Source organism: Hemibagrus wyckioides, linkage group LG15, assembly GCF_019097595.1.
Source record: "Hemibagrus wyckioides isolate EC202008001 linkage group LG15, SWU_Hwy_1.0, whole genome shotgun sequence".
Classification (NCBI taxonomy): Eukaryota; Metazoa; Chordata; class Actinopteri; order Siluriformes; family Bagridae; genus Hemibagrus; species Hemibagrus wyckioides.
This window is the reverse complement of record NC_080724.1, coordinates 10,960,372-10,976,163: the sequence shown is the minus strand read 5'-3', so window position 1 is coordinate 10,976,163 and position 15,792 is coordinate 10,960,372. Positions and strand designations below refer to the sequence as shown.

At 40.8% G+C, this 15,792-nt stretch overlaps 1 protein-coding gene across 2 annotated transcripts in view; it reads right to left on the bottom strand.

The window, feature by feature from the left end:
• Positions 1 to 701: 701 nt before the first annotated feature.
• The window catches only part of prdm5 (PR domain containing 5), a 43,943-nt gene continuing 28,852 nt past the window's right edge, over positions 702 to 15,792 (bottom strand). Inside the window, exons 14-16 of one of the 2 annotated variants that reach the window (XM_058409199.1) lie at positions 11,560 to 11,645; positions 7,801 to 7,905; positions 702 to 2,760 (exon numbers count right to left, since the gene is read on the bottom strand). In XM_058409199.1, coding sequence (XP_058265182.1) covers positions 2,596 to 2,760; positions 7,801 to 7,905; positions 11,560 to 11,645 — 356 coding nt within the window. In that variant the 3' untranslated portion in view covers positions 702 to 2,595. Of the gene's footprint in view, positions 2,761 to 4,473; positions 7,701 to 7,800; positions 7,906 to 11,559; positions 11,646 to 15,792 lie in introns of those variants that run through there. The other variant, XM_058409200.1, reaches the window with a different exon arrangement.

Genomic DNA, 15,792 nt, shown 5'->3' with positions numbered 1-15,792 from the left:
TGTTGCTATGGCGACAACTATATGATGTGTTTTCCTGCTCATTCGCTGAAAGCAACGCTCAGATCAAACACAAACAGACACAAATACAAAGGCATCTGTTTCATTACTTTATACAGAATAACAAGTTATGGAATGAAGAAAATATGAACATTAAATTTCAATGATAAAATAAAAATACACATCAAAATGATACTGAAAGGGTAACATCTGATACACGTAACACTCGAGCATCAACATTCAACACTCCAGAAACACACGCAACAGGAAATCGATCGATCGGCTCCTTAATGTGGTCACGACAATAATTAATAAACTTTCTTCTCTTTATTATTCTAATAATCATAATAAGCGTAAGATATAAAAAATACTGGCGCTTTCATAAAGGACTGTACCTGTATCTGTAACATAAATAGTGCATATAACACAAATGGTGGCAAAACGTGTGGGAAAAAGGTCAGTAGAACTTAAACACAAGAGAAACGTCGTGTGTTCTGGTAATGCTGTGCTGGTAATGTAACAATAAATGGATAACACGTGACTTTATAAAGAATTCTGAATTGTGATCTTTGAAAATATGAAGCAGAGAAAGAAAGAAAGAAAGAAAGAAAGAAAGAAAGAAAGAAAGAAAGAAAGAAAGAAAGAAAGAAAGAAAGAAAGAAAGAAAGTTAATTTAATTAATTTTTTAAGAATTAAACTGTGGTGCTCCAGATGAAGACTGAAAGCAAATCATCTGCCTTAAAAAAAAATAAAAAATAAAATAAAATTGTTTTATTTCTTTCTGAAATTCTAGAAAGATAAATTTCTGGCTGAAAAAAAGAAAAACTTAAAAAAAAACAAAAAAAAAAAACATTGTACTTAAGCATTACATTAAGAGGGTTAGGGTTCAGGTTTTCTTCAAAAATAGTGACATCAGTATCAGTAGGAATCACTGACTCATGAGGAAGCTAGTAATAAAATGAATATAAGAGAATCTCTGAGAATCTGGACGAATGTAGAGCTAAAAGACGAGCTGGGATCAGATTGTCTGTGTTCGCTTTGCTGTATAAAGTGTCCTCGCTGCCGTTACTTTTCCACCACAGCTTCGCTAAATGCCTCAGAAATGCAAAAAAATTAAAAATTAAAACACTATGCTTTTGTACTTTTGTAAATGCTGAGTTCTCGAAGCTGATTGGTCAGAAGCTGAGTGAAAGTAAGTGAATGTTCTGGAACATTATATATAAGCTTAAACAGTTCAAATGGGTCATTTGTTCATAAATAAACAATCTAACACACTTTTAAGGCACTTTGATATTTAGCACTAGCTAACTACTTTTTACATGATGCTACATTTTAGTTTATAGTTACATAGAACGTTGTGGCTCATTCGAGTCAGCTGCTGTTTCACCTTACTTCAGCTCACCTTCTGACCAATCAGATTCGCGAATTCAGCTGCAGGTTTTGATACAGAACATGGAATGAGTTCAGGTCACTGAGTCTTCAGCTGAGTGACCGCATACACTATTTTGCCAAAAGTTTTGGAACATCTGCCTTTACATCCACATGAATGTAATACGGAGTTGGCCCGCCCTTTGCAGCTATAACAGCTTCAGCTGCTCTGGGAAGGCTTTCCACAAGGTTTAGGAGTGTGTTTATGGGAATATTTGACCATTCCACTAGAAGTGCATTTGTGAGGTCAGGCACTGATGTTGAACGAGAAGGCTCGCAGTCTCCGTTCAAAGGTGTTCTATCAGGTTGAGGTCAGGACTTTGTACAGGCCAGTCAAGCTCACTCATCCATGTCTTTATGGACCTTGCTTTGTATGCAGTCATGTTGGAACAAGAAGGGGCCATCCCCAAACTGTTCCCACAAAGTTGGGAGCATGAATTTGTCCAAAATGTCTTTTGTCCTTTCACTGGACTAAGGGGTCAAGCCCAACCCTTGAATTTGATGATTTGGAGGGGTGTCCCAAAACTTTTGGCAATATAATGTACGTGGAGACGTTTGTGCATATTTTAATTTCTAGCTTTCAGCTGATACTAAATGAGGCTCTCTGGTTGAAATATCTGTCTGATTGTCCTGCGCTGTAACACTGTACCCGCCTCTAATCGCTACTCAGTTTGGATAAATACCGAAGGTTTGGGCTGTGTTTTAAAAATCGCCATGTAATACTGACGTAATGAAACACTATATACTTCTGTAAAAAAACTTTTTAAAAAAAATGCATTTTAGCAAGCGAAAATATCTTCAGTAAAGGCACATTTATCTCCTATTTCTTATCGAAATTATTATAAGTAAAAAAAAAAAAAAAAAAGAAATTTTTTTTTTAATCAAGCTTTACATTTTCTTATCTCACAGGCAGATATGCTTCTTTGTATAAATAAATAATTAGAATATATTTTTAAAGTATCTGTCAATTGCATGAGACGATTTCAAGCTTGGAAAAATGGCAAAGAAAATGTAATAATCATATATTTATCTTTGTATATTTTTACAACTGGGAATATTCACGATATTTTCACTTGTTGTCATTTTTCGCAGTGTGTGTGTGTGTGTGTGTTTGTGCGAGAGAGAGAGAGAGAGACATGGTCCGTATCCAGCACAGTGTGTGACCTGGCTCTAGCCCTCCGTCTCTCCGTGGACGTTCTCCATGTGCACTTTGAGGTAGTCGTTGCGGGTGAACTTCTTGTGGCACAGTGAGCACTCAGCCATGGGCCGGTTGGGGTTGTGTGTGAGCTTGTGGCGGATCAACATCTTCTTCAGACTGAACGACAGATCACAGACCTGCAGCAGGAAGAGAGAGAGAGAAAAAAAAAAGACAACCAGGGTCTGTTTATTCAGAAAGTTCTCTAATATATCTTATATTAGAATATTTATTAGCTGGAACATGAACATCACAAACATAAATATGATTAAAAAAAGATATAAGCCAAGCACATAGCGTCTCACATCTCACTCTTCTTCTACTTTTAGTCTGACATTTATAGGAACAGTTTTAAAAGATCATGACGTTAGTTATAATGAGAACAAAAAACATCATCGAGTGTAACGTTTTCACGACCAAGACAAAACACAGACGGATTTAATCACTGCTTTCTCTTCCTGTTTCTCTCTGTCTTTCTGTCTCTTCCTGTCTCTCTCTGTTTTTCTGTCTCGATCTGTCTCTCTCTCTTCCTGTCTCTCTCTGTCTTTCTGTCTCTCTCTGCTTCTCTCTTTCTGTCCCTAGTTGTTTTTCTGTCTTGATCTGTCTCTCTCTCTTCCTTCTCTCTCTGCTTCTCTCTTTCTGTTCCTAGTTGTTTTTCTGTCTCGATCTGTCTCTCTCTCTCTCTCTTTCTGTTTTTCTGTCTCGATCTATCTTTCTCTCTCTTGGTCTCTTTCTGTCTCTCTCCCTTTCTTTCTGTCTCTCTCTCTTTTTGTCTTTATCTGTCTCTCTCTTTCTTCCTCTCTCTCTCTCTCTCTCTCTCTCTATTTCTGTCTCTATCTGTCTCTGTCTTTCTGTCTCTCTCTCTTTTTGTCTTTATCTGTCTCTCTCTTTCTTCCTCTCTCTCTCTCTCTCTCTATTTCTATCTGTCTCTGTCTTTCTGTCTCTCTCTCTTTCTTTCTGTCTCTCGCTCTCTGTCTCTATCTGTCTCTGTGTGTCTGTCTCTTTCTGTCTCTCTCTCTCTTCTTGTCTGTCTGTCTCTATTTCACAAGCTATTTAAATCTTGACCTCAGTGTTAGTGTTAACCTGGTGACGTGTATGTGTGTTATGTAAATGATCCATATCCATCTAAATCCTTGTCGTGATTAGCAGAATATTATCGTTCTTATTCCAAGAGATTTTATTCTATTGAATGTCAGATACGACTGAATCGTCATCCTGCTAATTAACACGAGAGCATAATTACAAAACAGCAGGGGAGAAGACAGCGAGGCAGCAGCACTCTCACTAGCACATGCTCTCAATTGAGAAAGCCTGACACACACACACACACATACACACACACACACACACCCCGACCCAAAACCACTTAAAAACAACACTGCCAACAAAAAGTCTAAAGCAAGCAGTTAGGAGGCATCGGCCAAGCCAGACACTAAATCGCACACAACTGGAGCCATCAGTCAGAGCAGCAGCCTGTGCATCTGTCCAGCTAACACACACACACACACACACACTATCATTTATCAGCCAGTTTAGCAAATACATATAAGCCATTATATGCACTCAGTTACAGATAGTTGCTTTTCATAGATTCCACTGATAACACTAGCCAGCTAGCTGACTTCAGCAAACCTGACAGGATTTCTCAGAGATTCTCATCCAAACCTTTACCATTCTCAGAGTTTTAAAAGTAATGGATTTTAGGATTTGATAGATAATGCTAGCTAATGTGCTAACTTTGATTTAAGGGGACAGGATTTCTGAACTGTTTTTTTTTTTGTTTTGTTTTTTAAAGATTAGTGTCCTAATATTTTTATCATTTTTACTACAGATCAGCGAGCTACCTAGACTGACAGGATTTCTGAAATTATTATTATTATTATTATATTTATTTTAAAAAGAAATAAGTTAGTGTTTCTATTTTTGTATCATTTTACTACAGATCAGCGAGCTACCTGGAGCTAAATTGACAGGATTTCTGAAATTATTATTATTATTATTATATTTATTTTAAAAAGAAATAAGTTAGTGTTTCTATTTTTGTATCATTTTTACTACAGATCAGCTAGCTAGCCTGAGCTAACCTGACAGGATTTCGGACAGAAGTTTTAAAGGTAATACTAATAGATGTTATTGATAATACCAGTCAGCTAGCTATAGTGAGCTAACCTGACAGGATTTCTGATTATAGGATTTTAAACTTCCTATTTTCACATTTTAACAATGTTCCCTGCTAATACAAGCTAGCTCGCTAACATGGACAATCCTGACAGGATTTCTGTGAGAAATCTGAAGTTCTTATTCATATTTTTTTTCCCCTAATCTTTACTGGTAATGTTAGGCAACTAACTGGATTCCTGAAAGGATTTTAAGATTACTTCATTTTAAAATGATGAATATAATTAGAAAACATCACTAACTTTGCCAGCTAACTAGCTAATGTATTACTGTTTACAGGATTTCTGAGAAAATTGTTAATTTTCATTATTATGTTAAATGCAGGGCAGCACAGTAGCTTAGTGGTTAGCATTGTTGCCTCACAGCAAGAAGGTCCTGGGTTCGAATGGGCAGGGGCCTTTCTGTGTGGAGTTTGCATGTTCTCCCCATGCCTGTGTGGGTTTAATCCGGGTACTTCGGTTTCCTCCCACAGTCCAAAAACATGTACATTAGGTTGATTGGTAATTCTAAATTGCCCATAGGAGTGAGTGAGTGTGTGTGGTTGTTTAACTATATGTGTGGCCCTGTGATGGACTGGTGACCTGTCCAGGGTGTTCCACTGTCTTTCGCCCAAAGTGTGCTGGAATAGGCTCCAGCAGATCTCCGTGATCCTAATTAGGGATAAAGTGGGTATAGAAAATGGATGGATGGATGTTGAATGTATAGTTTAGCTATATTGTGCTAATCTAGAGGTTTAATTCAGACCTGATACAAGCTGAGCAAAACGTAGCTGGCGAGCTACTTTTGAAAAGAACCTTGCCACAGTTTCCTTGAACGGCTGTATAGTACATTGTGTCAATGTCCCTGACAGACGTGGTTATGTTTTGCTGTGTGTGTGTGTATGTGTGGAATGCTTTGGGAGAATTTGAAGATCAGAATAGATTTAATTTGTTGCCAAAGTCATTCAAAAAAGTGAAAGTTGCGTTTTTTTAAAACCTCAAGGCGTTGTCTAGGTTCACACACACACACACACACACACACACAAGTACAGAACTGCTGCTCCACATGGCATCGATTTCATAAAAATGTGACAAATGTGACTAACCACATTATAACATTATTCTCGCTAATTCCACTAAAACCGCTGCTCGTCCAAACACTTTCTGGTTAGTGTTGTTAAATGACATTGTGGACAGAGTTAAGCTCGTCACTCCTGCAGCTTTTCCTCCCCGTTCATATTAGGAATGACGTATAATTAATGCCGTTGGCATTTTTCTAAACCAGGCATGAAGTCCATCCTGACCACCATAAATGTCTTCAAATGATGTGAAACCATTTTAAAAGGAGCCAGTAAGCAGGGAAAAGAATGAAAATGAATCCGGATTAAGGGCGGTTTCTGCTTCACACGAGCACATGAAAGAATTATGTGGCTAAATTGCTGTGGATGGAGGCCGCTCGTGTTAGTGTGCTCGGAAAGAGAGAGAGAAAAAAAATAAATAAAAAAGCGCTTCGGGGCTTTAAAGACTCGTCACATCAGAGCTGAGAAGAGAAGCCGTCTGGAGGAAACAGCCAATTTCACTCGCTTGTGGATGGAGAAAAGAGAAAAAATAACAGCTAAACTTAAAAAGGCGCGCTTGTGGCTGGCCAGTGAAATAAAATAAAAGCAGTGTGAGTGTTTTTCATTTGGTCTGATGGGATCAGTGAGACGGCTGTGTGTCCCTTCCCTCTGTGTGTGTTTGTTTGTGTATGAGGGTCTTCCTCAAGCCCCCACTGAGTGGAGGTATTATTTAGGAAGTGTTTGAAATTGTGTGTGTGTGTTTATGAAAGATTGTTATCTACCGGGTTTAACCAACAGTGGCTTAGTGCCAAGTGCTGTAAACACACACACACACAAATGTGTTTGTAATACTATCGTTGTGGGGTATTTCCATTCACCTGTGTGTTGGTGTAGATATAATGCTAAGCCTGTGCGTTTGGGTTTTGTGAAGCGTTTAGGGACTCGGGTGTTGATTTGTGGGTCAGTGCTGTACTTTCTTCTTACGTAGTGTTGATGTTGGAGAGAATGAAATGCGGCTGTACGAAGCTGAGTTACAGCACAGAACCGGCTAGGCTGCTTGGTCTGCGAGATAACGAGTGTGATGGTGATGATGGCATTCTCATGATGAGAGTTGAGCTGAGAGAGCTGGATAGAGGAAAGGACTAAAGCACCATTGCATCAATCTCATTAGGCAAAGACAAAGTCCTGTTGCAACACTATCAGGGGGTAGCTGAGGGGCATTGTGAGAAAGAAACTTCAGTGTGGATGTTTTCTTTAATATCCTCATTTCTTACAATAGTGTCATTCGGTAAAGATCAACCTTAGCTGTTTTCTATGGCAGGAGGAGTGAGACAGTGAGACGGGCTGCTGTCCCTTCGGCTCGCAAAGCGGAGACCACGAGGCCTTGTGTTATTCTACCAGTGCGGTTTGGAGCAGGGCCACTCTGCCTGTCAGGTCTGAGTGCTCTGTGTATGTGTATGTGTGTGTGTGTGTGTGTGTGTGAGTGAGAGAGAGAGAGAGAGATTTTGCTAGAAATATGATAGAAATATGTGACCTCATGGAGACATTTTGCTGGTCATAAAAAAAAAAAAAACTGTTGCCCTTATTTAAAAAACTTCCTTATGGTTATTGAGGTTAATGTTAAGGTTAAGGGAAGGTGCAGACCTAGCATTATTTAGCCCCAGTAATTACAGAAGTGTCTGTGTGTGTGTGTGTGTGGAGGTCAAAGTGGGGTCAGTTTGCACAGGGTGGTTACAGTCTAGTGTCCGCTTGGCAGGACATCCTTCCTCTGTGGCTCCGACGCCACTGTAACACTCCATCACACACACGGAGGTGGATTTAGGACTATATCAGTCAGTCCTGGCTCCAGTGGTCTGCTCTCTAAACCTGTGCGTCAGACACAAGGCACCCACAACCCAGTGTTACGTCCACTCCTACTGTTGGAGCCTGTGGACTGAGGTGAGGGATGTGTGTGTGTGGTACTTACGTCACATTGAAAGGGCTTCTCTCCGGTGTGTGTGCGCATGTGTTCATCCAGACCTCGCTTCTGACTGAAGGCCTTGTTGCACTCGCTGCATTTATATGGCTTCTCCTGTAGTGTGTGTGTGAGAGAGCGAGAGAGAGAAAGAAAGAGAGAAATAGACAGGAAAAGAAGACAGGCAAATACAGAGACATAAAAAGAGACAGAAAGCGTTAGAAAGGGTAGAAAAAGACAGACAGACAGACAGAAGAGAGAGAAGATTCCATTAAAAAACATTTATTCACAGCTCTGCTCCGATTACAGAAACACTGAGAGAGTAATAAACATTGCTTCAGCTCTGAAAAACCATGATAATAGTCAGTTGTCTAACAAAGGCTCACTGTTTCTTAAAAAAATCCAACAAATCTGAGAATTCTAAAAACAACGCTGTGGTTTAAATATATATCTGTACACACCCCTACTGGAAGAGGACCAGTCTGCCAAGTGCTTATCATTATGGGAATGATTTAGGTGTCTGTTATCTAAATGTTGCATGCCATGACGCGTGTTCTTGTATACACACACACACACACACACCAGACTGTCACGGGAGTGGGTGGACACAGGAAGTGCGAATCCTGGGAAAAGCAGATATCTTACAGGCAGGGCAAGGAGGGACGACGCATAATACACACAGGATATGCAAGATCAAGAGTGTATATCTGTGTGTGTGTGTGTGTTTGGGGTTAAAAACCGACAAATTAGAAAGAATTTACTTTTTTTTGTGTGTGTGTGTGTTTTCATATGTTCAGCGTGTTCAGATTTTTAGCAGTTAGCCAAAGAAGAAAATCTTTCCACTCTTAAGATTAGAGCCAGAGTCAAGCAGGAACACACACACACACAATAATGACAGGACTTTATCATTAGCACAATTAGATAAGAAACTCAACGTTGTTGTAGATCCGCTTGGTTGGGTTTTTTTTTCTCACTCTTACACATGACTTCATCAAAGCGGTGCACTTGTTATGACATCATTATCATCATCATCATCACCACTCAGCGTTGTGTGTCTGCCGTGTGTCTGCCGTGTATCTGGGTTCGGCTCGTTGCTCTCTGACTGGCCAGCAGGGTTCATGAGGACTCCGGACCACACAAGGGATTCAAGACAATGCGGGGACAAAAATCTGAAAACTAGCTGGAAGTGTGATTCGAATCGTTTAGAACTTTAAACCATTACTGATGCCAGGACGATGTGTGTGTAGTGTGCAGTGTGTGTGTGTGTTTGTGCGTGTCAAGCATCAGTTATTATTTGTCAGTATTATAAACTGGTGTGAGTCAGAGTGTAATGCAGAGCTGTTGGGTGTGTTTGAGGCAGAGTAAACAAGTCCAAGTTTCCAAGTCTGTGGATTTTCCAAAGGAATAATGAAGAAAAAAATAAAAGATTTAGTGTCGCACGTTTTTGGTTAGCAAGCTTTCGGATCATTATTGAAGCTGACGTTTAGGTTAAGTCATAGAAACACTGTAGTTAAGCACAGCAAGTGCAAATGTGTCCCCAGCAAGAGTGGAACATGATACATAACTGTTAGCGCTAATTGTTAGCACCTGTCTCTTTTGGGCTAACAACCGTACCTAGTTCGTCTCAGTAGTGTCTTGTTTGCACACTTCCTTTAGTGCTTGAAGGTGTCGTAGTTGTCGTTTTGCACAATGTTTCTTTGTACTCTTTAATAGGTTCATCGGCTTGAGCAGGACCCTACAACAGAGTGTTTCCCTGTCAGTGAGAGTTTCAAGTAGAACTTGAATCTTGAAGCATCTGAAGAACCCTGGAAGAATTCTCGGACGTTACATTCTCCGTTTCTAGCTACAACAAACTTGCATGTTGAATGCTGATGTCTGGGAAAGCCAAGACGGAATCTCCAGTGGCCATGAAATCATCAAAGCTGGAGTTTGTCCAGATATCCAGACTCCTTTGGCATTGTGCTAATGAAGGGATCGGAATATGGTGCAAGCATCATAAATCATGGAGCCATCAAAAAATGGAGCCACTCTGTTTGGGGTAAAAAGTGCAGGCTGGGAGGCTGCAGAGTGGCCAAACAGAAAATCATTCACTTAACTGCCGAGATATTGTGAGTTTGTAATACTGCCTTTACCTCTGTCACCCATGGCCAGGGGCTAAAGGAGCAAAACTGACCATGCTCTACGTGTGGGAAGAAACACTTACTCCCTTGTCGATCACAGAGACACTAGCCAATCGCAGGGGTCTGTGAGCTTTTGTACATGGAAGAGGGTAGATAGTGCCTTAGAGTGAACTATGCTGCCGTGTGGCAATTAATCGGTCACCAAAAGTCTGGTGGTAGCGGTATGGTTGTGTAGAGAATGTTTTCCATCACGGTCATTTCGAACCTTTCTATCTGAAGTAAGAGGATGAAAAGGAACGTGGCACACAGAAGGGTTTGGTAAGTGCCTTCAAGTAGGTGGGGGTCTATTTCTTCTTTGTAAGCAAGCATCAATTTTTAGAAGCCAGTGGAGAGAAATGCAGCAGTAGGGATACGTGGGAGAACATGATGAGGTTGGTGACAGGAAAGTGACGGGGAGTCTTCACTGCCTCTGTGGCATGCAGAGTCAGGGATCTCAACCATATCAATTCTACTTGGGATGAAGTGGAAAGGCCTGTGCACCCAGAAATTGTGTAATTCAATCAGTCTGCAAAAGGTAGACAACATTGTAGAATGCAAATTGAGGTTGACCATGCTTCTAGATGGGCGCACCGAATAACCTGGCAATGTCAGTGTAGTAGAAATGACTCAAGGTTATTCCATGTCAAGCCCGTCCCATGTTGATACACCTGACCACAAATCAAGTGAAGTACAACTTGTGTAATATGGGTGTATCGAGGCTTCTGTCCTTTCGAATCCAAATGCATCTTTCTTCATTTCCAGCTACCTGCATGTCCTCACTTCCCCTCACCTATTACACAGTCAGCATGTCAGAACTGAACATGACATCCTCCCTATATACAAGAGTGTGAATATGTTTGCTTAGTCAAAGCTCTGGTACATATCCGTTCACTGAAGCATAACGGTCCGAGAGAATACAGAAAGGCTCTTTCAAACAGCTGGACAAGCTTCAAACATAAAGACAGATTCAGGCACGCATACATACTACCACACTGACACTCACTCACACACACACTAACACACCAAAACACACACACGTACAGAAAACAGTGGCTTTTCTATGTATAAATCACAGCTGGTGGAATAAGTGAATTCGCTTGTATTTGGGGAGAGCCACTCCGAGGCGCCTCATTCTGTGGTACAGAAGCATTTCCCTACCAGCCAGATGCTGAGGAGCTCAAAAACATCTGCCAGAGAAGCGGATTTATAACACTGCTGCTGCACGCTGTGCTTTAAGGTCCAGTCCAACACACACTTGAGTACAAATCTCACAAGCACATTATTATATAGAAATCCCTCGCTCTCTGACTAACTTTTGAAAAAGTAAAAAATTAAGTGTATATGCTAAAATATCTACATGCAAACGATATAGATCCTGTGTGTAGGTTTCATCAACATTTTGGCCAAAATGTGTCACTTCATGTAGGAAAATAAGAATTCAATAAGTCAGTAAGAAACCATTTCATATTCAGTCTTCCTTCATGTTGGAGTCTTAAATGATAAAAAATGTATTGAAATATTTGGAGTAATGAAACTTAAAATGTAGAGTTTAAAGAAATTAGAAAAAGAAAATAGGACTAGGTGTGTAAAAGGAGGAGGTGTTTGGTCTTACCCGAGTGTGTGTGCGTATGTGCATCTTCAACCCGTCATTCTTGCTGAAAGCCTTGTCACAGTAAGGGCACTGGTAAGGGCGTTCACCTAAACACACACACAGTCATCATTATCATCAGCATCATGATACTGGTCATCAGGATATAACACACCTTTGCTAAATACAGATATCAAACAAGCACGCTCCTGTGCATTAGCCCACAGACATGGCGCTGTGTGTGTCCTACTGAAGTAGATGTGGCCTCTACCTCTACCCGTGGTCTATAACCTGTTATTCCAAGCAAAAGTGGCATGGCCTCTGTGAGGAAGGTGTGCCTGTCAGTCCTAGTGAAAAAGGTATGGCTTGTGTGCCTGTCAGTCCTAGTGAAAAAAGTATGTGTGCATGTCAGTCCTAGTGAAGAAGGTGTGGCTTGTGTGCCTGTCAGTCTCGGTAAAGAAGGTGTGGCTTGTATGCCTTTAAGTCCCAGTGAAGAAGGTATGGCTTGTGTGCCGGTCAGTCTCTGTAAAGTTGGTGTGGCTTGTGTACCTGTCAGTCTCTGTAAAGGAGATATGGCTTGTGTACCTGTCAGTCTCGGTAAAGGAGGTGTGGCTTGTGTGCCTGTAAGTCTCGGTAAAAGAGGTGTGGCCACTGTACCTGTAAGTCTCAGTGAAGGAGGAGTTGTTTTTTTCTTGTCAGTGAAAGGGGCATGGCCTCTGTGGCTTCAAATGTAAAATTCCCCCAAAACTGTGGGTGTTTCTGAGAAAGCACAGTGCAGTATTGTGCAGGAAGCACAAGTCAGAGTTAAGCCTTGAACTTTCTAAAGATTGTGTTTGTGATTCCATCCCAATGACATCATACTGGCTTTGTGGCATTCGGTTCTGCCGTTTCGGAATTCTCCGCTCGGTTCTAGAAAGCCAAAGCCAAGCTGTGGTTAGGGGCTGAATGTCTGAAGCTGAGTCTCAGAAAAAAATATGTGGCGAAAAATATGTGCAAAGGTCTGTGGACCCCCGGGGCTGGCATCCTGGCTATGTCATGTTTCTGTCAGCTCTTCATAGGCTAAGGAAAAGTTAGTGACCACCCCAAAGTTTATTATTTTCTAATAACAGCTCAAAGTTTTATTCCTGTTACACCACAGAAATTTGTCAAGGCTAACATTCTTTGTCTTATCTGTTGATAGCTATGTTTAGCATTGTGACAAAAGCAGCCTTGCTTTATTGGATTCACACACCCTCTTCCATTCCTGCTATAAAATTCCCTTTCCTCTATCTTCTAGATCTCCTGTGAGCCTGACCCACATTGGGCGGGGGCACATAGGCTCCTCCCTCCTGCACATTAAAGCCCCGCTGCTCCAACTGCGAGAGATGCTATCTGAACTCTCACAATGAAGCTGCAAACAGGCAGTGACAAGCCGTCAATCACAGGAGGGCCGGACACGTGGATCCGATTTAAACCCAAGGTGATTTGGGCAGCAGATAGCAGTGAGTCAAGTCTGATTGGAGGTCAGCAGCTCGGCTTGGATGCCTTACTATCATCACGTGCTGACAATTTTTGGTTAAAATGGAACATTTTCCATAACCCGGGTATGATCCCACAAACCATGATTCATGTCTGCTGCTGAATCTGATTTAAAAGAAATTCATTTCGCTTCATAAAACAGCAGGAACGTTGGAACTTCATCTCAGAATGATTGACGGAAAGATTCGACATATGCTCAGGCACTCAAATGCCACTGTCAATACATGAAGTGTAGAATCTCTTCAATTCACCAGACTTTTTTCCAAGTAAAACTGCAAATCCACAGAAAAGTGACATTCCACTAAATTAGCAGGCAACATTAACTACCTCACAAATATTTCAAATGTTAAAATTTTGTAGCTTTCTGTATTATTACTGCTTGTATATTCGATCCTGATATGAATATGAATTTTGTTATAGTTACTTGGTCTATTTAAAAAAAAAAAGGAGAGGCTTATTATTACAAGCTCTGCTGCTAGTCTTTAAGTCTAATGGGGTTTGAATTGTAGCTCTTGTTCTTCTCAACGTTACCGTTTTGTGGTGGTTTTATTAAAAGATAATGAAAAAAGAAAACATAACGAGATATGTCTGTGGCTGGAGGAACTCATTGTAATGCTGAACTGAAATATTTGAGCTTATGTTTTTAATAAGATATTCAGCTTCCTACCACTGATCTGTCGTTAGCTGCTCTAGCTAGAAAAGCAACTAACGGAACGATCTTACATCCAGATGCTCTGGTATCTTGTTGTCAATGTTTTAAGTGTCACACATTAATGCATTGTTCTCACATACAATGAAATACTACACGCTTGCATCATCAACTGACTGACAGAATGAACCGATTATTGTTGCTACGTTCTTTGCCTGTGCATTAAAGTTCTGCTAATAGCCTGCATTCATTATAAACAATGTTAAAATGTTTGGCTCGGAGTTCGTCATTAATTGTGTTATTAAGACCTGATGATCTCTTCCAGCTCCAGCTGACATCACTGCTGTCTGAAACCGCGCCATGTGTACATGATTCACTCAGCTGCTTTTGGAAGAGGCTGAAAATCTGCGCTCTTGCAGACCGTATCCTTCACCGCTGGGAAACGGAGAGGATCCCAGGCTCATGAAACAAAACCTTATTCCAATTTCAGTGCTTTCTTCTGGGCTAATGAAATAAGGGGTTTGCTGGCTAGAGAATGGCTCCCTTTGGAATAAGTAATGCGCCTGGCAACTGGGACAGCTCCTCAAGGAAACACGAAATGGCGATGCCTAACTTAATAAGATGCAGGCTTTAGAGAGATGCCAGCTGTGTGTGTGTGTGTGTTTGTGTACGTGTGTGTGTGTTTGTGTACGTGTGTGTGTGTGTGTGTATGTGTGTGTGTGCTGACTGTACACCGATCTAATTACCAATTCATGTTGTTGGTGTAACCACTTAAGGGACTAATTGTCGAACAGAAAAAAACACATGTTGTTTAATTAGACAGCGTGCAGGACTGGTGGATATTTTTTGTCCTGTGAGTAATAAGGTTAATTAGCTCGGCTTCGGGGGAATTAACAGGGTAAGATCCTCATTAAGCTGAACGCCGCCCTCAAGGCGAATCTGTCTTGAAATTACCAGCTGTGTATGATGGGTAGTTTAAGCCAACAGCCTTTTCTTATTGATTCATCATCTTTCTCAATAATCTATTGCTGTATCAGTTACCTGAAACCTAATCACAGGGGGAGTGTAATTAGTGTAAGCTGGACCCCAAGCAACTGTAAAAATATAATTGCACCACCAAATCACAAGTATCTAGCATAAGGACTTAAGGATTGGATACGTCATTCAATATATTGCCAAATGTCTGTGGACACCTGACCACTCCCATGTTAGTTGTTGAACATCCAATTCCAGATGTAGTCCTCCTTTTGCTGTTCTAATAAGCTCTCCTCTCCTCTTCTGGGAAGGCTTTCCACTAGATGTTAAAGTGTGACTGTGGGGATTTGTGTTTATTCAGCTACAAGAGATGATGAGACTCCAGTTCCAGTTCATCCCAAAGGTGTTCTGAGGTTGAGTCAGAGCTCTGCAGTCTTCATGAAGCTCAGGGGTCATACTGGAACAGGTTCGAGTCTCTTCGTTCCACTGAAGGAAAATTGTAAAGCTACAGTGTACTGAGGCATTCCACACTTTGTGGTAACAGTTTGGGGGAAGAGCCACATATAGATGTGATGGTCAGGGGTGCACATACTTTTGGTCAGATAATGTATTTCCGCCATGGTGTTAATGAGACATTCTGTCCCGATGGTATTTGGAGAGAATGTAGTGGTTCTGTAATTAGGTGCAGAGTTTGTTTTTATTCCAGAGCAAAAGTATGATTTTCACTGCAACAAATGACTCAATTTTTGTTTTTTCTAGAAAAAAGGACCTGACAAACTGTCCCTTTAAATCATTGCACCACTGAAGACAAAATGAACTACTATCAGATTCATTTTCTTCATCCAAACTGAATTTTATTTGTGTCTATTTCTCTATTTTCCTCCAATAAATGAAGACCAACGAATATATATGCTCTGATCTCTGCCACCAAACACCTACGCCACCTCCGCATCTTCCCTCTAACCTTCATCTGAATTTAGCCTCGAGCTGCATAGTTTCTTCGAAAAAGGCCTCGGCTGCCCTTCGACGATCTCGTTCCTTGAAAGGAAGGCTGTCGAATTGACAAACAAACCGATGTCCTCTAGAGAGTGTCATAAACACAGAGTATCAGGTTA